General features: G+C 37.4%; 3 protein-coding genes across 9 annotated transcripts in view; 2 read left to right on the top strand and 1 right to left on the bottom strand.

Annotated features, from left to right (window-relative positions):
• The window catches only part of LOC143377835 (thiamine transporter 2), a 35,990-nt gene extending 16,334 nt beyond the window's left edge, over positions 1 to 19,656 (bottom strand). Inside the window, exons 1-6 of one of the 2 annotated variants that reach the window (XM_076829602.1) lie at positions 19,053 to 19,656; positions 18,523 to 18,907; positions 17,936 to 18,346; positions 16,513 to 16,705; positions 16,276 to 16,414; positions 15,212 to 15,929 (exon numbers count right to left, since the gene is read on the bottom strand). In XM_076829602.1, the coding sequence (XP_076685717.1) occupies positions 15,753 to 15,929; positions 16,276 to 16,414; positions 16,513 to 16,705; positions 17,936 to 18,346; positions 18,523 to 18,907; positions 19,053 to 19,175 (1,428 nt within the window). In that variant the 5' untranslated portion in view covers positions 19,176 to 19,656 and the 3' untranslated portion in view covers positions 15,212 to 15,752. Of the gene's footprint in view, positions 1 to 15,211; positions 15,930 to 16,275; positions 16,415 to 16,512; positions 16,706 to 17,935; positions 18,347 to 18,522; positions 18,908 to 19,052 lie in introns of those variants that run through there. The other variant, XM_076829601.1, reaches the window with a different exon arrangement.
• Positions 8,413 to 15,179, top strand: LOC143377848 (uncharacterized). Of its 4 annotated transcripts, none has more exons than XR_013087423.1 (3): positions 8,413 to 8,838; positions 11,885 to 12,262; positions 13,049 to 13,158. XR_013087423.1 is itself a non-coding variant. In XM_076829626.1 (3 exons), exons 1-3 carry the CDS (start codon positions 8,665 to 8,667, stop codon positions 15,122 to 15,124), a joined length of 519 nt encoding a protein of 172 aa, XP_076685741.1. In that variant the 5' UTR covers positions 8,413 to 8,664; the 3' UTR covers positions 15,125 to 15,179. The 4 variants fall into 4 exon arrangements, 3 of the variants coding, with proteins under 3 accessions (XP_076685741.1, XP_076685743.1, XP_076685742.1); XM_076829626.1 differs by lacking the exons at positions 11,885 to 12,262; positions 13,049 to 13,158 and adding exons at positions 14,637 to 14,918; positions 15,062 to 15,179; XM_076829627.1 differs by lacking the exons at positions 8,413 to 8,838; positions 11,885 to 12,262; positions 13,049 to 13,158 and adding exons at positions 14,124 to 14,416; positions 14,637 to 14,918; positions 15,062 to 15,179.
• A 1,296-nt stretch (positions 19,657 to 20,952) lies between the features above and the next one.
• On the top strand, positions 20,953 to 23,557 carry Tmem43 (Transmembrane protein 43). 3 transcript variants are annotated; one of them, XM_076829609.1, is made up of 6 exons: positions 20,953 to 21,048; positions 21,861 to 22,043; positions 22,115 to 22,347; positions 22,423 to 22,723; positions 22,786 to 22,991; positions 23,211 to 23,557. In XM_076829609.1, exons 1-6 carry the CDS (start codon positions 21,043 to 21,045, stop codon positions 23,491 to 23,493), a joined length of 1,212 nt encoding a protein of 403 aa, XP_076685724.1. In that variant the 5' UTR covers positions 20,953 to 21,042; the 3' UTR covers positions 23,494 to 23,557. The 3 variants fall into 3 exon arrangements, with proteins under 3 accessions (XP_076685724.1, XP_076685722.1, XP_076685725.1); XM_076829607.1 differs by lacking the exon at positions 20,953 to 21,048 and adding an exon at positions 21,426 to 21,640; XM_076829610.1 differs by lacking the exon at positions 20,953 to 21,048 and adding an exon at positions 21,616 to 21,767.
• Positions 23,558 to 23,930: the final 373 nt, after the last annotated feature.

Below are 23,930 nucleotides of genomic sequence, written 5' to 3'. Positions count from 1 at the left end.
GCCCCCGACCAGGTTTCTGAACTTAAATTATAAATTTTAATTAACGAGACACTTAAAACTGACAAGTAACGATCAGTATTACTTTAAAATGGCCAGATTAAATATTAAAAAAATAGAGAGAACACGTACTTGCAAAGGGAGTATTTATATTACAATTTTAAATCAGTAAGGAAAAGTTACTTCAGGGTATCGAGAAGTTATTTTCCCTATGCATGTCTATTGTGTATCTATACTGCTAGGATATGGATGTGTGTATTCGAAACGTCATTCTTCATCATATATCCAAAATTTGTGTTAATTAATATCTATCATATGTTTTGAGATACTTAACATGTTACAATCGCCCCTGATCTACCCTTGTGTACGTTAGGAAATTATAATTATTTATTGCTATGTTATTATTGTCCGTGTGGGAAATCGGAGGCGATTTCACGGATAGCAATCGACGATGGCTCAATCGAGGCTCGGTGTGGTGTAACCACAGTCAAATTGTGACTACGGAACGTGGTTGTTGACATTTTCGCGTATGGGCGTCATTGAGATGCTAAGACAGTTCTCTTCCTCTCTTCCGGCATTTTTCCACCGCCTCGAACGTGGCGAGCTCGCTTTTACGGCGTTGGGTGACAGCCAGAGAAAGCGAATCGGAGCCAAGCACCGTTTTCGTCGCTGGCTGGCGAACTCTCGAATCCAACACGGGTCGAAATCATTTACGGGTCGAAATCATTGACGGGTCAAACGGAGCAACGAGCCATTAAAAGACCCAGCTTAACAGGCATCATAGTCAATTAAGCGATACTGCGTCTTAGTGTATGATTTAACCCCTGCCAAATGTTGATGGGATCGCTCTCCTTTCTGTTCGAAAATGTTAGTTGAGACAGGGGTAGTTTTTGGGAATTTATGGAGCAGGTGGATTATTTCAATTAAGAGAATAGCTTTTTGAATTACTTCTCAAGGTGTCGAAGAAGGGTCAGTGGAAAACCTGTCATTTGTTTAACAAACTATAATTTCTAAGATGTTTTGAATTTAAAAAAATGCTTGTTAGGCGCCAGAGGGTGCGATTAAAAATAAGCAGTTGAACGTTTGAGGTAGACAGAATAGTGTTTTAGTTTTGTAGAAATAACTTTTACTATTTAAAGACACATTTCTCATATTTGTAACTCCGGTTTTGTCCTGGTCTTCCCTAAACACAGTCCTGCAAGCAGGGGCGGCTTTAGCATACTTGGCACCCCCGGGCAAGATTGTCATGGCGCCCCTCCAAGCTGTGATGCCAGATCGGGGACGGGTTCCCTCGAGAATTTCCCCCACCTCGCGCACACTACGCCGGAGCTGCGTGTCCGTGAGTTGGACTTCGAAGGGCCGAGCTCACGGACACGCTGCTCTAGCGTAGTATGCGCGAGATGGGGGAAATTCTCGAAGGAACCCGTCTCCGATCTGGCATCACAGCCTCCAAGAGCACGAAAATCAAGTAGCAGAACGGATATAAATGAATAAACGCATATAGTGGCGCCCCTACATATTTGGCCCCCCCCACCCCCCCACCTAAAGCCGGCCCTGCCTGCAAGACGTACCTAATAGGGGGCGCGTTTGGCGGCCCGTACGTAGTGATCCTCTAGGCAGTGATCGGAACAACGTGTATCGTCGCTGATTGGTTGCCACAATTTGGGGCAAAAGCGGAAGTAGACAGAGAAAGAAACTGTAAAAAAGAAAGAGACAGAAATACTGGTAGAAAGAGATAGATAAACGTTTAGGTTATGTTTATTTCCGGTTTTGCCCCAAATGGCTGCGGTTATGCCGATCACTCCCTGGAGGAGCACTACCCGTACGCAGCAGGGTATCGGTTAAGACCATAGACATATATAGACGGAGCAGAAGCTGGGACTATTGGCGAGGGGACCGGTAGGCTTGGAGGGGAAAAGGCAAAGTCGGGATAGCTTCGGAAGCATTCGGCATCCATAACCACTGTGTTACCCGATTTGCCTGTATCGCTTCCCTTACCGCGAATCTTACACCCCCCTCAGCTTACGCTCTGTCTATATATGTCCATGGTTAAGACCCCACTGAGTGACCTCACACCTAAGTCACTAAAGCTCGTAGAGGCACTATACTATAAGCGATAATCTAGCAAACTAGGGCGGCAAATGTGCCCCGTGACCTTCACTTCAGGGCCGTGTGGGGCTGCATTTCCGCATGGGCCCCTTTCCTAATGCTCAGTACGAAATCCCTAATAAATCAGTGGCCCATGGGGTAAATGCAGGCCCAACACGGCCCTGAAATTAAGGTCGTGAGGCTCATTTGCCGCCCCAGTCTGCTAAGAGTATCGCTTACATCCCTTGGTTTTTCCTCAGGTGCCTGCCCAAGGCCCCTCGGGCCGGAGGGGATTTTACTACCGGTTTCTTTTGCTCCAAACCGTAAAATCTCGAAGTTTGAGGGCATTTTTCGAGGTGTTCCCATCTGATTTCGAAGTTAAAAATGGTATCGATCGATTTGTCTTGGCGAGATCTTTCCATCGTGTATAGCAAGCATTGTCCGCTCGAAGGTCAGTAATCCCCTCTGGGACTTAATTGTCCTTTTGTTAGATACCTATTTCGGGACTTTCGACTACCTACTTCCTCTTAATTCCACTCAACCCCTTAGTCCCTTTTGAGCCTCCCCTTTGTCTTAGCCGTAAATAAGCGGATTAGACCTCTTACCTACAAGCGAACTCTCTCGAAAAACGTCACTTCCACCCTTAATCAGTAACCCAGGCCTGCTCGTTAGGGTTGCAAATACCTACTCGAGTTCTGGCACCCGGGTAACAGCCAGGCGCGGAACAGTTATGTTGCTAACCACAGCATGGGCTGCGGGAAAGCTGCGTGAGTTTGTGTGTGTCCATGCTGGCTCGTTCCACGAGTCTATATAGCTGGGCCTCACGCATATGGACGCACACGCACTTTCGCAGTTCTCCCAAAACCCACCCAACGGTTAGCAAGGCTGTTACCCAAGTCCCAGAACTTGCGCAGGTATTTGCACCCTAACGGGCAGGTCTGACTTACAAGGCAACATATTATAAATTGTTGGACGTACAAAGATTTCTTTTGCAGCGCGTTATACGGCATCAAACACTGAACATTTTGTCCATTTACGGTTTTCTTCTACCTCGCACCGTTACAAAGTTATACTCGAAAAACGAAAAACCGCTGAAAATTTGGGGGCTGATTTTACCCCCTCGGAGTGTTTTTCCGCAGAAAAAAAATCGTTTCTTACATACTCCGACATGCTCTACAATCGTACGGAGTTTCATTACAATCAGAATTTTCGGGTTCGATATGTTTCCTTGTTAGAAAAGCGCCAGTGTAGACCACGAAGAGAAAATAAAGGTGATTTTTAATGTTATATCAGTGAGTGAAGTGTTTCCACCCCAATTCCCCATCCTCCAACTTGAGCGCTCGTCTCCTTGGAAAGTAAAATCGCTTACGACAAAATGTGCATTGATTGCGGGTTGCGCCGATTAATGGTATCACCTACGATCAGAACGTTGCTCGCGGTGTTGCCAGAGAATAAGCGTAAAGCGCGATCGACGCGATTTATTTAAATTTTAATGAACTTTCAAATCGATGATTGCGAGTGTGGAAAAATCACGCTTGTCTCCGCCGATGGTGCCGCTGAAGAGCAGAACGTTGCCCGCGGTAGCACCTGGTGCGGAGGGTGATTTATAGGTCGACTAACTTTTATTATTGTAAATTCCAAAGAAGCGAATGCCGAGAAATCATCGTGCGGGGTTGTTTCGGGAAACACCGGCAAACAGTGTCGAGCTTTTGGGAATCGTGGAGACTCCAATAGTCAGAGCGGACATAGAACCCCCCGTATTTGGGATCGTCCTGGGGAGTGGGCGGTACCAAGGCCCGACCAGGCGCGGGAGTCAACGGGATACCGGACAGTCCCATCGAGAGGAAACTGACCCCTGTGGGCCTGCCCTCACCGCGAGTAAACTGAGGTGATCACGAAAATAAAAATGCTTTCTAATCTACCCTCGATAGCTCTCAACTATCCCAGAGCGTAAAATCCTAGTATTGGCTCGAAAGCGGACAAAAATATAAACTACATAAAATCGCGCCCCAAATAGGAAGTAGGGACGTAACAATAGCTTATCTGAAATTTTTATTTCGTAACGAATACTTTATATCTGCCAACATTATACGTATGTATATGCTACTCGTACGATTAAAAATCACTAATCACAGATGTGCTCAAGAAAAAGGAAATAAAAAAGCTTAAAAAAAGTAACAAAATTACGCCAAGTACATGAAATCAAATAAATCACAAAAAATAGAAGATAATAATAAGTACAAAATAAAAAAAGATGTGAAATCAAAATGAGCTGCAAGTACATAAAGGTGCTTTCAGTGAAATACTTGGCCTGGCGAGGCAAGGTCAAAGTGTCCATGAATAAGAATTTAAAAACGCAGAATAATGAAAGTGAAATAATGAAATATTGTCAGAGTTTTAAATTGACGAATTATCTGAAAGCTTGTGAGGGGAAAGGTATTGGTGTAAATGAATCACAGATGTGCTCAAGAAAAAGGAAATATTCTCGAATTTTGAATCTTGTATAAATGTCACAATAAATGATCCTTTTTCTTAAAAAGCATATCCACCGGGGTTCAAGTGTATGAACGATTATCTTCATACGGTGTCAGATGTTAATTAGAAAACAGATGTGATTATCGAGTGAAGAAATTCCATAATTGGATTGACAATGTTGTTTTGCTTTTACAGCCAATTAGCAACGTCGATATCGAGTAAAACAATGACATTCAACGTTGCATTATGCAATATACGGATCCGTGTGGGATTGCATTCGTTTCGCGGAAATCAAACGACCATTGTCTTCGAATTTGCCCCGGAGATACTCAGTGCTCGGATCAAAACATCACTTACATTATAATTTTCCTTAATCGTTACTAAAGGCAATATAAATGACACCTCTTTTTCTTTGGAATTAAACGTGCCACGTTCGATTCATTAAGTTATTAAAAGTAATTATATTATAAATTATCTGGTAATGTATCATTCATGGGAACAAATAGTTTTCACCGTCTAAATTTGTAAAGTTCGAAATTTAAGAGTTTGTAAATTTGTAGATTTCAAAATGTAAGAATTTGTAAATTTGTAAATTACAAATTTTAAGAAATAGTAAATTTGTAAATGTCAAGATTCGTAAATTCCAAGATTTGTAAATTTCAAAATATGTAAATTTCAAATTTTAAGAATTTGTAAATATGTAAATTTCAAATTTTAAGAATTTGTAAATATGTAAATTTCAAATTTTAAGACTTAGTAAATTTGTAAATTTCAAAATTTCTAAATTGGTACATTCATGTCATGAATATTTTACAGTGAAAGAAAATATAGCCTATTCTATGGCACGGAATTTTTAATTAACTTTCGCTCCTTCCGCTCCTCAATTAAAAATTGTAAAACATAGTTAACGAATCTTCAGATAAAAATTGCAATTGAAAAACCGTTAAGTTGCACTGTTCACGCACTGTAAATTTAGATTATTAAAAACACTGGAGTTCCTTAGAGACTTTGAAATTTCAAGACACTGCTACATGTCGTTTTTACGCCATGAAGATGGAACGTCTTTTATGTAATGGAAAAACTTTGATATTTCAGAGTGTCCAAATAATTTGCAAGATTTCCCGAGCTTGGTCCCTCTTTTCCAATTCTCGAGTCTTCTTTTTAGTACAGGTACATTTCTCTGGAGGACGGGCAAACGAGTATAAGTCCAATTTTACCTCAAGGTTCAAAAGTTTATTTTTTGTTAAAAATAAAAGTTTCTTTTAACATATATATTATCAACTTTCATCTCCAAAATTGAACACCTGATCTTATAAATCACTTTAAATAAACTAAATGCCATCCTGCAAAACTAACAATTCTGACTTATTCTCGTCTGCCCGCCCACCAGAGGGTTCTGTATATTAGCGTGCCGTTGCATGAATGCGTGTTTTTGCAGTACAAAATATGCGTAAGCGGACCAACAGGAAAACCCCAGCTAAGTCGGCAAGAATTATCGCGACACGCGTTTAAACCACGTGCATTGTATTCTGTTATTTTCATTAGAATCGCTCCGTCGTTCATAATCGTCGTCCTCTGTTAATCATCAGCTTCGGCTTCGTGAAAAAAAAAGAAAATCGGATTTTATTCTTTAAATAAATTTGTATAATCGCCTAATGAATTTTATTAAATTTGCATTAAACATATTTTTATCCGTTCAACTCGGCTCCCTCCAAGATTAAATCCAAAGTGCGCCACTGGTTCTTGGTATAATAGCATTTTCTCAGCCATATATTTCATCGATAGAGTTATATAGTAATAATTCGCCAATTTCAAGGCATTTAAGTGTCAAATAACTTTGCACGTTTCAATCTGATGTGTTTAGCCTAACCACGTATAAAATTAATTTAAACAGCCGTTACAAAGTGATAATTTCTATAAAATCAAGCATTCAATCCTAAATCTGAATGGTGAGGTACAAAAGGAAACATTAATTTTCCAAATTGAAGTGTCTTGTTAGTGTGTAAACACAGAGCATTACATCATAAACAATATAAACACATAAAATTCCACTGGAATACATGTTTCATAGCAATATCCAATTTCGTAATTCCTTCAATTCTCACAGAGCACCCTACAGTTCCACCATATAATTTTCGATGCGTGAAAATTTTTCAAATTAAAATTAAAACAGGGACTACAAAAGTGTATCACAATGTGAAACTAAATAGCTCCCAAGTTTCAAACACTTCTTTCAATTTAAAAAGATACTCCCCTAAGGGAGTGAAAAATATTCCAATTAAAATTAAAACAGGTACTACAAAAGTGTATCACAATGTGAAACTAAATAGTTCCCAAGTTTCAAACACTTCTTTCAATTTAAAAAGATACTCCCCTAAGGGAGTGAAAAATATTCCAATTAAAATTAAAACAGGTACTACAAAAGTGTATCACAATGTGAAACTAAATAGTTCCCAAGTTTCAAACACTTCTTTCAATTTAAAAAGATACTCCCCTAAGGGAGTGAAAAATATTCCAATTAAAATTAAAACAGGTACTACAAACGTGTATCACAATGTGAAACTAAATAGCTCCCAACTTTCAAACACTTCTTTCAATTTAAAAAGATACTCCCCTAAGGGAGTGAAAAATATTCCAATTAAAATTAAAACAGGTACTACAAAAGTGTATCACAATGTGAAACTAAATAGCTCCCAAGTTTCAAACACTTCTTTCAATTTAAAAAGATACTCCCCTAAGGGAGTGAAAAATTTTCCAATTAAAATTAAAACAGGTACTACAAAAGTGTATCACAATGTGAAACTAAATAGCTCCCAAGTTGCAAACACTTCTTTCAATTTAAAAAGATACTCCCTTAAGGGAGTGAAAAATTTTCCAATTAAAATTAAAACAGGTACTACAAAAGTGTATCACAATGTGAAACTAAATAGTTCCCAAGTTTCAAACACTTCTTTCAATTTAAAAAGATACTCCCCTAAGGGAGTGAAAAATATTCCAATTAAAATTAAAACAGGTACTACAAAAGTGTATCACAATGTGAAACTAAATAGCTCCCAAGTTGCAAACACTTCTTTCAATTTAAAAAGATACTCCCTTAAGGGAGTGAAAAATTTTCCAATTAAAATTAAAACAGGTACTACAAAAGTGTATCACAATGTGAAACTAAATAGTTCCCAAGTTTCAAACACTTCTTTCAATTTAAAAAGATACTCCCCTAAGGGAGTGAAAAATATTCCAATTAAAATTAAAACAGGTACTACAAAAGTGTATCACAATGTGAAACTAAATAGCTCCCAAGTTTCAAACACTTCTTTCAATTTAAAAAGATACTCCCCTAAGGGAGTGAAAAATATTCCAATTAAAATTAAAACAGGTACTACAAAAGTGTATCACAATGTGAAACTAAATAGCTCCCAAGTTTCAAACACTTCTTTCAATTTAAAAAGATACTCCCCTAAGGGAGTGAAAAATATTCCAATTAAAATTAAAACAGGTACTACAAAAGTGTATCACAATGTGAAACTAAATAGTTCCCAAGTTTCAAACACTTTTTTCAATTTAAAAAGATACTCCCCTAAGGGAGTGAAAAATATTCCAATTAAAATTAAAACAGGTACTACAAAAGTGTATCACAATGTGAAACTAAATAGTTCCCAAGTTTCAAACACTTCTTTCAATTTAAAAAGATACTCCCCCAGTGTACCTTGCAGGGGAACCCCAAACACGCGAGAAAATTCTGCATACCCTCCAATATCAGTTCGACTTTGAATATAATTTTTAATATCTCCACGAACATCGTTTAAAGATCACGCCTTGGTTCACGCGGCAAACGATGTTGAAGCAGCTCGTTGGCTGCATCTTCATTTGCACGATGACGCTGGGCCCCGCTTCGTCCAAGGCGGCCAAGCCCGTCGGCAACTCGAGAAAGTCGCAAGTGAACCGCCGCTGCACTTTCCAATCGCGGGGCTCACGTTCCGAGGATGTAACGCATGTTTCGCGCGATGACTTCAGCGCCAAGGGGGCACGAGCGAGGAGAGAGATCCTTCGGAAACGGACCTGATCGCCACGGAATTCCCCAGCTTCGACAACAGAGCGTCGCTGAGCATGCTGGACGACATCACCGCGAAGGTGTGGAGGATCCTGCCTGTGGTCGACGTGCCGCGAAGCTGGGTGATCACGTACTGCATGAAGTACACGGAGATTTACCAGGACGTGGAGACGTCAGCCATGCGGTGCCGGCACGACGGAACAGATTGGGACTGCACGTTTATCGAACTGGTGAACCAATAATTTTGTGATCGTGGCTGAATTTTAAGTTACGTTATGTGCAACGCACAGTGGGGGGTAAATATGAGGAATTTGAGAAAAATGTTTTTTTTTTAAGGGGGTATAGGATTATTTTAAACGACTCATATCGACGGTTTCTTTTGGGTTGGATTGCTTATACATCAAATGAGCCGTTCATTTTTAAAGTGGCGTAAGTCCATTTATGTTCGAATCGAGATATTGAAGGGTTTGCGTTGGATTAAACTTAAAAATATGGGTAACAGATAACATAGTAGTATAATGTTTTTGGCTTTCCAAGAGTGTCCAATTTATCATCCCAATTAGCATAATTAACATTATTTAAGAAATAATATGTGTCTGATGGCTATGAAAGGACTTAGGCCACTTTCAAAATCAATGAAATGACGTTTTCAATTCTTAAGAAAGCACAAGTCCATAGGAAAAGTAAATTTCCCTTGAAATAAAAATAAATTTATACACTTTTATGTTATAAAATCAAAAAAATATGCAACTTTTATTCTTCGTTAAGTAATTTTTACATTAAAATTAATAATGTTTTATTAGTTATTATTCAGTCTTCTCCAGTTTTTGTATGCGGGAGTGATTTAAAATAATTATGGTGTGCAGGTGGTATATAATATAATAAATCCATTAAGCCCTTATATTTTAGATTGTAATAGGTCTCATTTTTCGTGCATTTTATCTGTTTGTTGTAATTTTAGTTGTGGCTGCTTTATGTCCCGCAGACATTTACTTTGTAATATGCAATTAATTTGTTATAAACAAATTATTCACAAATTGCTGAAAATTACAAGGGCATATCCGTAGATCCGTATGAATCCGTCAGCGGATCGGAAGTGAAATTTGAGATTAAATTGTTTATAACAAATTCATTGCACATTGATATTTAAACTGCTACCTTGATAATTAAACATAAAGCTGTGATCTCAAAAAATTATATTGCACAATATTTTCCATATCCATTTGAAACTCTCACAATGGGACTTACGCCATTTTCAAAATAAACTTTTTCATCACTTTATTAACCAGCATATTTTCGTTTTACAAAATTTTAATGATTTTAAATATATTAGTAACAATTTGCTTCAGAATGTAAAGATCATGTAAAAATGTAACTATTAAGATAGCTAACACGATTTTTTTTGGAAAATGGACTTACGCCACTTTCAAAATGAACGGCTCAAATTATTGTAGGAATAAGGTTTCGTAATTCCTATACAGGGTCATCATTTAAGGGGACTAACAAGGGAAGATCCCAACCCCGAAAATTAAAAAAATTCTGAAACCTTGTGAATATGTAGGGAATTTCCTCCTGATTACAACACGATTTTTGTTTGCTGCCGAAATTCACTCGAAGGGGGTGAAATTAACCACCGAAAATTCGGCTATCTTCCGATTTTGTGTTATAACTCGCGAAATGTAAGAAATAGAAAAAAAGTTTCGAGACAAAAGTTACTTCTTTTAATTAGATCTAGCACTTGGTAAAAAAATTATTTTACAGTTCACGAGTTATAACAGAAAATCGGAAAATAACCGGATTTTCAGGGGTCAATTACACCCCCTTAGAGTGAATTTAAGCAGCAAACAAAAATTGCGTTGCAATCAGGGGGAAATTCCCTCCATATTCACGAAGTTTCAGAATTTTTTAATTTCCGGGTTTTATTAGTAGCAAGAGTGTATTAAAAATATGAAATTTTCGTGCGACACGTGTACGTTAGTTTTCGAAAGATATTCTTAATTTTTTAGTTAAAAGTTCCTATTTCGTAAAAGAAAATTGATTTATTTAAGGCACATAAAAAATCGCAGCTAAATAAAGAATTATCTAAGGAAGAACACCAATGGTACCTCCTGGCGTTTTCCCATTTCAATTGACATTTACGATTCAAGCAATATATCTTGCTACGAATTATGGAAAATAATCTTGAAAAGCTGGCCACAAATAATTGTAATTAAAAGAGGGACGAAAATAGCATCTTATCAATACGCCACGTCATCGCATCGAAGTGTTTAGTTAGAAGGCACTCAAAATATAAGAAAACTCAAAGCAAAGATACTGGTGGCAGGCCACTAATGAAATTTTCGGTGAATTTTTACATTAAGGGAGGACCACGCGATTATTTTTCACGGCTTTCTCGGTATCTGCCTTTATTTTTCACTGTCCCACAAAAATTCAGAAAAATAGTTCAAGATGTAATAAAAGAGCCTGCCAAACCCCAAATTAATTTGTCGAGCCGTTTTTCTACAAAAAATTCACATAGAATTACCTATTTTTCAGCCCAACAAGGCGCAACCCCCTTGAATTTAAACTCTTCATTCCAAATTCAAATTGAATCCGAACAACTAATTTCTTATTCAGATTTCTATATAAACCAAAGTTTCTTTTTATTAATAAATTTCCTCGTTACAACTACTTTTCTCAAATCGTCGTCAAACCGTACAACCAAACATCAGGAATTAAAAAAAAAAATACGAGTCATTGGATTTTGACTAAACTTTTAATTTATACAAAATCAGTTGCGACGTGCGTGGCTTTGGTTTTCGAGCGGAATAGAAGGCGACCAGGCACGGGGTCGTGAAGTTGAACCGAAGGTCTCGTGACCTCGGTGTTTGAACTTTGTCAGGTGACGAAATCTCCCCTTTCGTGACCTGGGGTTTCCCCCGGTTTTGCGCGCGGTACGCGTTTCCTTCGAAATCGAAAGGAATGCGACAGTTAACTAGGCATTCGAGTGAGCGACTTGAGCGGTCGTGCTTTTTGTTCGCTCGCCATTTTACACAGAGGGTTGCGTGTTGCATCTCTTCAAATAAGCACACATTTCATCACCACCCTCGCGTCTCCCACCTCACAGTAATTTCAAAACACCAGTTAGCTCATTTTTAGCGATCATTTTCTCTAATTATTTTAAGCTAAAACTTCATTTGTTCGTTGAATGTTGTTGTTGTTTTTCCTATTAATTTTATTTTGCGCTACTAAACCAGCGAGTGACCCATAAAGAATTGTATTGTAATTTACGTTCAGGGTGGAGGGTGGGACGATTTTAACATGGGTAAAATCGTCTCCTCGTTTAACGATCTTTCCGATCGGGGACTTAGACTGAAACTACTTCGCGGGGCGGAAATTTGTGGCAAACTCTGGCCGAGATACAAGCGCGACCAAGATAAAAGATTAACTCGTATGCAGTTAAACGTTCACGTGAGCTAATCGCCGAATAAGCTCGAGTAAATATGGCATACAGATATAATTTCCACTCGAAGGTGAAGAACAGGAGGAAAAGGTTTTTGGGAATGAAGAAAAATCAACGCGACGACGAATCGAGGAAAGAGAGGCTAGCAGTTAAAGAGATCAGAGATATTCGTCGATCCCTGATGAACAAAATTAGGCAGCTGGAGAGCAAAAGTAAATACTGTGACGAATATTGTTATTACAAAAATCCGGGGATCGAAAAAGTTTTGGAACTCTTATTTTTAAAAAAAAATTCTACTAGAACTTATATGCTTCGTTCAAAGGGAGGTTCCGGTATAATATTTACTTTGTAGAATGTTAAAAAGTATAAAGAAAACGAAGATACATGTTTGATATAATTGAGCCGTTTATTTTGAAAGTGGCCTAAGTCCATTTGTCAATTATTTTTTGTTGATTGTAGTAACATGTACAGCTTGAAGTTAGTATTAAAAATTTATACAGTGGCTCGCATTAATATTCGGACACTTTTTAAAATCGCATAACTTTTTTAGAATTGGTCCAAACGACATGAGTTTTTTTTTAGAAGCTGGAAGGATTAGTTTGCTAAGTGACGTGTTTCGCCGTTTTGAAAAAAATGCATTTGGTCGGAATAGAAAAAAAAAATTGTAAAGGTCGATTTTTAAACTTTTTTTTGTGAGCTTGTAATGAAAATTCAAAAAACCCCGTTTGTAGATTTAAAAATCGACCTTTACTATTCTTTTCGCTATTCCAACCGAATACATTTGTTTTTCAAAACGACGAACCGCGTCAGTTAGCAAACTAATCTTCTAGCTTCTCAAAAAAACTCAAGTTGTTTGGACCAATTCTAAAAAAGTTATGCGATTTTAAAAAGTGTCCGAATATTAATTTGAGCCACTGTGTATGAAAAATTTTTAAATATAAAATGGACTTAGGTCACTTTCAAAATAAACGGCTCATATCGGCGCATTGATTTTCCAGCGTCTTTAAGTTTCAAGGAAGAGAAGGAGCTCGATCAGTTGCGTTTAACAGTAGCGGCAAAATCTCGGCTCAATTTAGAAGAATACCCTTTGGCGGAAGATCGAACGGAGTTATCACGCCTCCAAGACATTGGATCGTGCTTATCGCGACAAGTAGCCAAAGCTTGTGAATCAGTCGTCATCAACGCCATTCAGAAATTAATATAATATAATTTCGTTTTTGTAATCTCATGAAAATCATACGGTTTCTCAAATATTTTATAACACTGCAATTGGGGAGATTGCAGCGAGAGGGGTGCAGCTCCGTCTTTACCAACTTCGAATAAATTAGAAAAAAACTGTTTATAAAATTATTGCTTGAAAATTGGCGAATTGAAAAATATATATTTTCACGCAATAAGTAGTAGTTATTGTGTTGATAAGCTTTTATTTCTAAATCTGGAGCTGCCCAAAATAAAAATATTGCACAAGTCAGTAATATATGCAGGTTCAAAATTTACAATAAATCGCTCATTTGTTATCGAATTTGCATAAAACGTCTTAACTCAAAAACTGTCAGAAATGAAATTGCACCCCTCTTGCTGCAAGGTACTCAATTTTATTGCGGTATTCTTGCGCGAAATGCGCGAGCATAGTATTAATTTTATGAAAGGCAGAAAATACTATCTCTGTTTTATTTAAATAACAGAAAAGGAGCAACTGTGGGCGCAATTAATCCAACAATTAATCAGCTATCAAAGGGCAACCCTTAAAAAATCTTTTATAGTAAATCAAAGTAAAAATTACATCTTTAGTAAAATTACAACTATTTTTTTAAACTATCACTGAAGTTAATGCAAATAACTATTAAACCTACTTTAAACTGTCTCATTTTTAAGTAAAATACAATTTAACAACATATTAATATTTTTAATATAAAACAGTTTTATTGATAATCCAGTCGATCGTGAAAAAACAAGTGAGCGATTTTTACGCTTCTTATTATTGTCTGTCATTTATGTTATTGCGATGTAATATGTCGCAAAGATTCTGATTGCAAATAATTATCGTAACTTTTGAATAAATATTCATATACTTCAGATAATGTCACGATGAAAGTATTACTACTAGGTACGATAATTTTATATCACCGAAGCGAGTTGATTATTAACTCCTCTAAGTAACCTTTAATGTAAATTGTTTAAATAATTCATGGAAGATTACGTGGAATGCTGATACAGGGATATCGTTAATGCTATCAGCAAATGATTGCCGCATTTCTGAAAAGCTATTAAGCACAGCTGTTGAGAAAGCCGACGTAAGCACAGATTTCGATGAGTTGGATGTTAGTCTATTTGAATCGTATCCCGTATTGGTGCAACCAAACTTGGTACAAATATATTTCATTACTCACTATCTACAGCTATTACTAATTAAAGATATATTAAAATATCTTTAAAATAGAGTATACACATCCAAGTATGCTTTTATTTCATTTAAACTAATTAACTAATATTTATAAATATTCATCGATATTATTTAATGTGTTCAATAGAACTACAAACTGTTTTATTTTCAATATTTTACTATTGCAATGGTCATTCGTATAGGTGATACAAATCTGCTTGAAGAACACATTGCTGCTGGAGAAATTGCACGTTCATATCAATGATTGCAATAACTACCCTTGTATGTTCTCAAAAATAATTGAAGGCGAACGGATGAAATCCCTTGTGTCCATAATACAGAACGATACAATGGATAATGCCCGCCAGGAATTCAAGCAATGCATACACGATTGTACTGTCTGGTGGAAGCTGTTTAAACACTTCAATAAGGACGCAAATCCTCGTCGCGAGTTGGGAAGATGCTTGTTCCAAACATTTTCATCCGTGAGCAAGTTTTATAAATAATCAAATGACTAATGGTAACTGCGCGAACAAGTCCCCTAAGAGTATTCTTATCGCGAATATTTTTATCACAAACGCAGAAACTTGTTCTGTATGCCTGTCTCATAAATAATTTATAATCCTAGAAATGCAGAGAGCCCGTTTTGTATAAAATGCAATTACTTTTAACTGATACTGCAGAAACATGAAGCTACTGTTTGGAAAAATGCAACACTAAGCGAATATAAAGTGGGAGAGGACTACTGAAAGTTGTTCGTAAAAAGAATTGTATTAAATAAGAAAATAAAAGTTCAATATATTTTGTTTATATAACACCAACAAAAAAAAACATTACGTATTAAAACCTTGTGTTTAAATTCAACAATGTCAATATCTTCTACGTTTTATACAAAATCTCGCAACTCGTTGACATTGAATCAGATATGTGCTTACATTGCACTTTCTACATAGTAGATAATTTAATGGCAACACATCTATGCATGGTATAGTATACTTTTACAGCTTTCGTTCTACCCATTCGGAACGAGGAAGAATAGTAAAAGTTTAATACTGCATTTGTACGTACATGTACATATGTATGATACTAATTGTGATATTCTCGGTAATTGCGAGATGACCCACAAAAATGGAATTTAGTGCTTGAGCAGTTGTCGACATAAATATGAAAATAAATAAAGGAGCATATAAAATATTTAAAAATTCTATAGAGTTTCTTTTTAAAAAGAAACATATTTACTTTTAGTAACCGATGTAGCTAAATTTTAAATAAAATTTTAAAGACATAACTTGTTATTTAACTTCTGAAGTATTGCAGTCTTAACCAGAACTGTTTGATTTCTCTTCATCTTGAGGTTGAATTTCTGTTGCGATGCTCCCTTTCCTTTCCCGAATTTTAAACTCTGCACCACTCTTAGCGTGACGCACAATGGTAACAATACCTATCACTGTGTACAGTACTGCTATCACAATGAAATAACCGCCATAGATAAGGTACTGGAAAGGAAATGTAATATAAACATCTTAGAATTACGTCACAGGCACAAATCTAAGTAGCTAATTGAACATATAACAAGGAATAAAAGCCTGTTATCTAAATTGGTCCAAAGAATCGATCCACTTCAAACGAAGTAAATAGTTTTAGCAATTTCGAGGAGCAATCTCTGATCCAAGTCGAGCGTCAAGTGTATAAACGCTACAGAGAAAGTTTTTAAACATGCAGTTACTAAAACATTTTATTCCTTCTTAAGAGTCTTATTAGCCATTTAAGACTGTATATAATTTTGGAATGATTTCGAGGATTTACATGGAGTATTTAAATAAAATTTAGTTTCACTCTTACCTGAGATCTCAAATCTAAGCTTAAGTTTCCGTTCACTACTATAGCCGTTAATACACTTTGTAGTAACAATGCGAGGAAGGTGTTTAGACCGAATACTAAACCATAACTATCCTCCGATATACATTTCACAACCTCGAAGCTGTGAATTACATATATAATATCACGCAATTGGTTATGTAAATCCAGTAGGATGAAATAGTTTTCTATGCGACTAATTAAACAATGAATTATATGTACCTGGCGACAGTGACCATCGTGTGATAAATAATTCCAAACACTATATAAGCACCGTACAAGAACCAAATATTGTAACTGTACGAGGAGACTACTAACAAAATACCCTCCACAAACGAGATAAGCGATACTATTATAGCGCCTATTAAAGACCAATTAAACGGTATTTTTCCGATACAAAAGACAGTAATTGTACCTAACAATAAAAATAATAATTATGTCTTTATCAAATATGATTGTACAGTACATGCATTGCTTCAACAACAGAGCTGTTTACAGTAATCCCTCAAATTCCCCCTAATTTCTGTTATAAGCATATCTTAAGAACACTTAAGAAAACAATATCTATGATTTAGAAACCTAAAACCTTAGATAACGGGAAACCTGATTTCCATTGGATTATACTGTTATCATTTACAACTTATACATGTGTGACTTATCTATGAAAGATATAATTGTATAAGTAATGAACTATCTGCTTACAGCCGGGAATCCACCGGAAAGCTAATCTAAGCTACGCTATGTTTTAGCTTAGCTTTTGGTGGAAACGGTTTCATAAGAATGTATTGAAGCTAATTTTTTTAAAACGTAGAATTAGCATAGCATAGCATAGCATAGCTTAGCTTAGGTTCCTGGTGGATTTCCAGCTTAAGGTATGGATCAGTTATCTGCCTAATATACAGGGTGATCCATTTAAATAAGCCTACTTAAATATCTCTTGCAGTCGTGATGGTGCAAACAATATTTTATATGCAATTTGAATGGTATCAGGGGACCAATATGCTGCAAGAATATTTTTTTCAAGGTCATTTTTTTTAGTTTTTAAGGTCATCGGATTTTGCACATACCAGCATATTATTTTAGCTAGTGTTAAAATACGTTCAGATATTTATAATGACATGACCTTGAAATGACATTTGGCACAGACATTTAAAGTTAGACGTGGAATTTAAATCTATCGACTAGTGGATAATCAGAAGAGATAGTAGGAGCGGGTTCGAAGTTAAGTTTTAAATGCTCGAGCCTCGAATCCGAGTAAGGTTTCGAAATTCCCGAATCGTTCGAAACTTGAAGCCCTGTTTCTGTTTTCTAAATGGAACAGTTATCATGCTTTAAGAACTGAAGCGAACTCAATATTTACGACCACAGTTAAACAAAATACACACAAAAATATAACAATATACAAATTCTCGAGGCACCCTGCGAACGATTCTTTATTCATTGCTTCTATACTTTCTCTTATCTGGCTTTGGAGAGGTTTCAAATTACGAAGAAAGTGCAAAGTTTCGAATTCTCAGAACTAGAAACTTTCTTGGGTTTCGACGCTTCGAGAAACCCATCCATAATATTTAGGTGGCCTCGCTTAAATGGACCACCCTGTATGTATTAGTAGCTCGAAGTGAATGTGTATGAAGCATATGCTCACCTATAATTGTATATAGAGAATCTACAGCCCCATTATAAATCTTGTCTTGAGGGGTCACTGCAGATTGCCAAAGTAATTGTATATAGCTGCTAACTTGTAAAAACCCACAGGTTGAGAACGACCACCATATTGACCATAGAATAACATGACTATTCGAATACGCTCCTAAAAAATCTTTCCACAGTAGAATATACGCTTGTCTAACTTTGTTCAGTATTGAAATATTTGATTCAGCAGAATCATACTTGACATTCTCTTCGGACACGCATGGCGCTTGATTTAAATTATCCGGTTGCGATTGTCTTATCCCATTATTCGTAAAGGCAACATGTTTCTCGTGTTTTCTATGAAAATAAATAGACTGACCAACGGAGGGTAAAAAGAACGCCCACACTGTTGCAAATATAATAGCTGAAAAATAGAGTTTATTTTATGCAAATAACTGCCGACCTGATAAAAAGCTGTAATTTAATGATACAATAATTCAACAATAATTTGTAATTAACTGTCTTTCTTAATCTCTGCCATTTAAAAATGATCTTAACAACTTCATATACTGTTCATTCTTTGTAAAGGGTGCTAGATACCTGACAACGTAATATAATTCAATTGGTGATAATTCAACACATCCAAAGACGTAGTGAGCTGCGCAATAATACCGGCCATGCAGCGACCAAAAAGAGATGCTGCTTTCGTATGGCTAGTTACTTCTTGGTAATGTTTCCGGTCGACTTTAGCATAAATATACGTGTAATATGCTACTTCTGTTGAAAAGAACAGGCCATAAAAAAATTCTACGACTTGCATGGTCGCCACATCTTGCCCGAGTGCGAGTAGAAGGAATGTGATTGTCCCGGAGAGACCGCATAAAATTATGATAGGCTTGTACCGTACAAAGTCCGTTATTAAAAATATAACGACCAACGTCGAAAAATAAGAATACGTAGAAACGGGAAAGATTTCCTGGTTTACCTGAAAAATCTCTTCGTAGAATTTCTTATTAGGTGCGCTGAGCAATATTTAAAAGTGACAGCGAACGACTTTAAAGTAGACGATCTTGATAATTAGAAAATTTATGAATCTGTGCGTGCAAACGCTACGCTTAACTCGTACTTACTTGGGTGTCTGTAAAATTTTTCCATGGCCCTGTTAAATAATCAGTGACGAAGGACTCCGAAGGTCTAAACTCTTTGAAACAGCCGAATACGCACAAGATACATGAAATTGTTATCCACTTCATTTTAACAGCTTCTTTCTTTCTCTCTCTTCTCAAGCTTTATCATATGACATTCTTGAAATATTTCTTTTATATCACGTGTCACACTCATTCAGGAACAACAGAAAGGTACGGGTACTATCATTTCCAACTAGCCTTACAGTTGCCAAACTTCTACAAACTTTTACTTGTTCTTACGCATTATGTATTAACAAATACATACATAAAAATATTCATTTACTATGCTTATCCTGCTCTAGCAGACTACAAGTAACATTGACGCAACATTGTGAAATTTTTACTTCTTGCCAATTATAACATACAAACGTATGAAATATTTTCAACTCGCTGTCATTGATGACGACTAAGCCTGATTATATTTGCAATTTAGATTTAAAGAATTTTATTACACTGCAACCGAAATCCCACGAGGCATGTTCCCCCCCAGACGAACGCGTGCCGCACACCGCGCGGCTCTACTCCAAATGCGAAGTTCAAATTCGAGCACCGTGGAGTGGAGAGGGCGCGACGATCGTGCCATTGTTGCGAGTTGCGATTCTCGCTCTAGCGGCGTTCGACACAAACTTTAGAAGCGCGAAGTTCAAAACGGATCATACGAGTGTAATAGGAAAGGGAAACAAAGCGAAGTTCGCACAAGCCCGAGGGGTTTGAAAATAGTTAGAGATTCTTTTAATGAGAAAACTTCAAGATTATAAATTAATCAATACCCGTTTGGAAACGGGTGTTTGAATAAATGAACTGCACTTTGATCCCTTCTCCTAGATGTAATTCCAGAGCAATGTTGTTAAACGCTTGATTTTAAAAATCAATAACTGTGAAGGAAATAGATTCACCAATGAGAATTTAGTTAGTAAATATATTATTGACTCTTAGATTTTAAGGACACCTTGTAAAGAACAAAAGATGTAAAAGCGTTTGCGTTTGAAAGGTCACTTGAACCCTGAGAGCGATAGTGAACGGACGTGAAATTATAAACCTAGCGAAATTCTTATTTGTATTGTTTAAATTCATTGAGTTCATTAAATTTATTAATTGTTTGTGTTCAAATAGTTTCCTTACATTATTATTTTATATCTAAAAATCCGCGTCCAGGGAGCAGAACGCCTTAGCGTTCCACGGACGTTGTCCCGCGCCTGATTTCCCCACCAGAAGGCTACTAGTCCCCTAAGGCCACGCAACACCATATGATGAAAGAATAAAGGTGCGATTTCATGTTGACGCTCGCAGCTCGATTTGAGCGTTAAAACCAGTCACGTGATCGGTCCACGTGACTTTCAGCGGAAAAGCTAAATTCGGTTTAGCGTGACGCTTTCAGCATCAAGCGGAAAATCTGAACTCGGTTTAGCGTGACGCTTTTAGCATCAAGCGGAAAAGCTAAACTCGTTAGTGATCGGTATAACCGCAGCCATTTTGGAGCAAAACCGGAAATAACATAACCTAAACGTTTATTTATCTCTTTCTATCAGTATTTTTCTCTGTCCTTCTGTATCTTTCTACCAGTATTTCTGTGTCTTTCTTTTTTACAGTTTCTTTCTCTGTCCACTTTCGCTTTTGCTCCAAATCGCGGCAACCAATCAGCGACGATACACGTTGTTCCGATCACTAAAATTCGTGAGCGTCGGCGACGCTCGCTGACTCTGACTCGCTCGTTCGTTGGTTGAGCGTCGGTCAGGTGATTGGTTTTGACGCTCAAAACGAGCGTCGAGCGTGCATGAAATCGCACCTTAAGGAGAAGGAGGTTCTCGTCTAATTAAAAACTGCACATACATACATACGTAAATTACGCCGTTTGATTAAACGCCATCTATCATAGCTCCTCGACTCGTCCGCACTCCGCACGTTATTCCCACAATCATCGAAACTGCGACAAATGCAGGTGGATGTAATTGCATGATTCGAAGTATCCTTCCCTTAGAAAAAAAAACGAAAGAATACAATTGTAAGGTGCAATTGCTCGTGAAGACACTGACAATTTCCTTCCGTGTAATTGGCATCGTAACATAAGATAGGGATGCAAGTACAATGTATCTTACATTAGGTACATACCAATATCTCTGTTCAGATGTAGCCGGCGAAAAAATATCGCTTCGATATAAGTGAATAACGAGGAATACGCGAGTCGTCGCGAATGTCGCTACTTATTCTTAAGATGATCTTAAGAACAAGCAACGACTATGCATACCGCCCTATAAAAACAAGACGCTCATAGGTATGATGGATTATAGTAACCGAGCCAGGCCGATACTTTTGCACAGTGCTGTACACGTAATACGCGAATTGATTGGACAATATTCATAGTCGAATTTTGAACGTAGTTGCCCGTAAATGAAATGCGATGCGTGCACGGTGAACCGAGATTCGTCTGAAATTACTTGTAAAATGATATTTTAGGCGGCACTAGGTTCGGTGGCCGAGCCGAGCGTTGTCACTGTCGTATAATGTAATCTATTAAAATGTATCGCGCAAATGTAAGCATGAAAATCACATGTCGCTGCGCTTGTATAGTTATATCTTTCAATGCGTTCTAAACATTTCGTTTTAACTGATATAACGTTGTATTATATAATGCTTGGTTGCATATAAATTGATAGCTTTGTATGTACCTATTTCCTGGAGAACTATATTTCTATGCATGCCCATTCGGCGAGAGCACTGTAGTTTAACGCGTACGAAATACAAATTCTCCAGCAAAATGGGCAACCTCAGAGGGTGAATGCAGAGCCAATTCATCAGAATCGAGTGAACGGAAGGCAGCCCGCTCCTATGAACGTTCCAATGACTGTCTCCGAGCAATTTAGAGAGTCGTGGCTCACCGCTATCATTGGTCTGATTATGTTCGCGACTGGCATGTGCCTGTTGTTTTGGAACGAGGTTTGTGGACGTCTGTATTTCTTATTGAAGGAACGTACTCGAATTACAAACTCGTCCCTACGATATTACAGGGAAGAGCAGTGAAAGTGGCGCACTCGTTAGACGAAGCTTTACGAAACGTAGCTGTGCTTCCAAATTCCATTAAGGTGTTACCCGAGTACGAGGGACGCTTAATACACTTATCGGGTCCCTTGAAGATATCGGAACCGTTAACCGAGCCTGACTATGGAGTAATCGTGTCGAGCGTGAAACTGAAGCGGAGAGTTCAAATGTACCAGTGGGTAGAAATAGAAGAGGAACGAAGGTAACTTGTAGGTTGAAATTGGAAAAGCGACGTGTCATGTTTTGTGTATTAATCATAGTAATGTTTGCGTGTCAGCTTCGGTGGGGTAACGGAAGATGAGAAGCATTATTATTATACAACAGAATGGAAGGACAAGCTTGTCGATTCCGATCAGTTTTATATTAGAACCAGTCACCACAATCCGAAGGAAATCCCTATCAAAAGTCAAATACAAATTGCAGATGAGGTCCGAATCGGGGCGTTTACCCTCGGGTCTGAATTGAAGAAGAAGTTCACTGATTTTGTAGAAATTACCAGCGATGAGAGACCGGAACGCAAAGATATCAAGATGCATTCTGGTTTATACTATCACAGCTCCGATCTGTGGAATCCTCAGGTATAGTCCTCGTATCGCTGGGCATATAACAGATTTTCCAGAATAACTGTATTTCTTCATAGGTCGGAGATATACGTATACAATTCTCCTATGCAGGAAAAGGCGGAGACATTTACTCCATAGTTGGCATGCTGCAAAAGGGGGCTATCGTACCGTACGTTACGTCGCACGGGGAAGAAATTTTACTTCAAAGGAAGCACAAAATGTCGATAGATCAAATGTTCCATTTAGAACACGTGCACAACTACTGGCGTACGTGGAGCATTAGGTACTACTTTTCTCGCGCGATAGCAATTACTCTTAAGCCGGGAATCCACCGGGAAGCAACGCTATGCTATGCTATGCTACGTTTTAAAAAAATTAGCTTCAATACATTCTTATGGAACCGTTTCCACCAAAAGCTACGTTAAAACATAGCTTAGCTTAGCTTCCCGGTGGGTTCCCGGCTTTAGTAATTGTTACTAAATGGAATTTCTAATTATTTCAGAGGTCTCGGCTGGTTGGTGTTATTTTTAGCAGCCACGTGTTTGGCAAACATATTGAGAACAGTAATTCTGAATTCGACATTCTTGTGCGGAATTATTGCAATTGAATCATTGACAATGTCAGTGTCTATGTCCATTAGTCTATTAGTGATTGGCTTTGCTTGGGTATGGTATCGACCAGTGATAGGCCTTTGCCTAGCTCTGGCATCGATCTTGCCATTTATCTATTCCACATTGACATCAGCTTCGCAAGCACAACAACGAGACAACTATAGGAGATTATGAATTTCAACCAAGAAGTTAGATTTTATTTATGTAAATACATTTATTTATAATAAATTTTCCATCGCAGCTTTCTATAATTGCTTTAACTAGTCGTAAGGAAAGTACAAATTACAAAAAATCGTGTTACCGAACTTATTATTCGTAATAAAAATGCCGAGCTTTATATTAAAGTCACATGTAGTCGTTTGAAGTTCTTCAGGAAATCTGAACAATAAACTATTTTATAAACGTTTAATAGCTTCCCGTCGTGATAATCATTAAATTTTGAAGACCCTTTTCCCTCGCAAATTTTGATTAATTCCCTAGAGCCACATATGCTGTTGCGATGCTCGCTGGTGTGTTGCGTGATCACGCGAATGTAGCTACGGGAATGAATATAATCGATATGTGAATTAGGAGCGAAGTTTAAAAGCAAACATTTGCGTGTGATCACGGAG

The sequence above is a fragment of the Andrena cerasifolii genome, chromosome 16 (assembly GCF_050908995.1).
Source record: "Andrena cerasifolii isolate SP2316 chromosome 16, iyAndCera1_principal, whole genome shotgun sequence".
Lineage (NCBI taxonomy): Eukaryota > Metazoa > Arthropoda > Insecta > Hymenoptera > Andrenidae > Andrena > Andrena cerasifolii.
The sequence above is the reverse complement of the archived record's forward strand: the minus strand, read 5'-3'. Positions and strand labels throughout refer to the sequence as shown.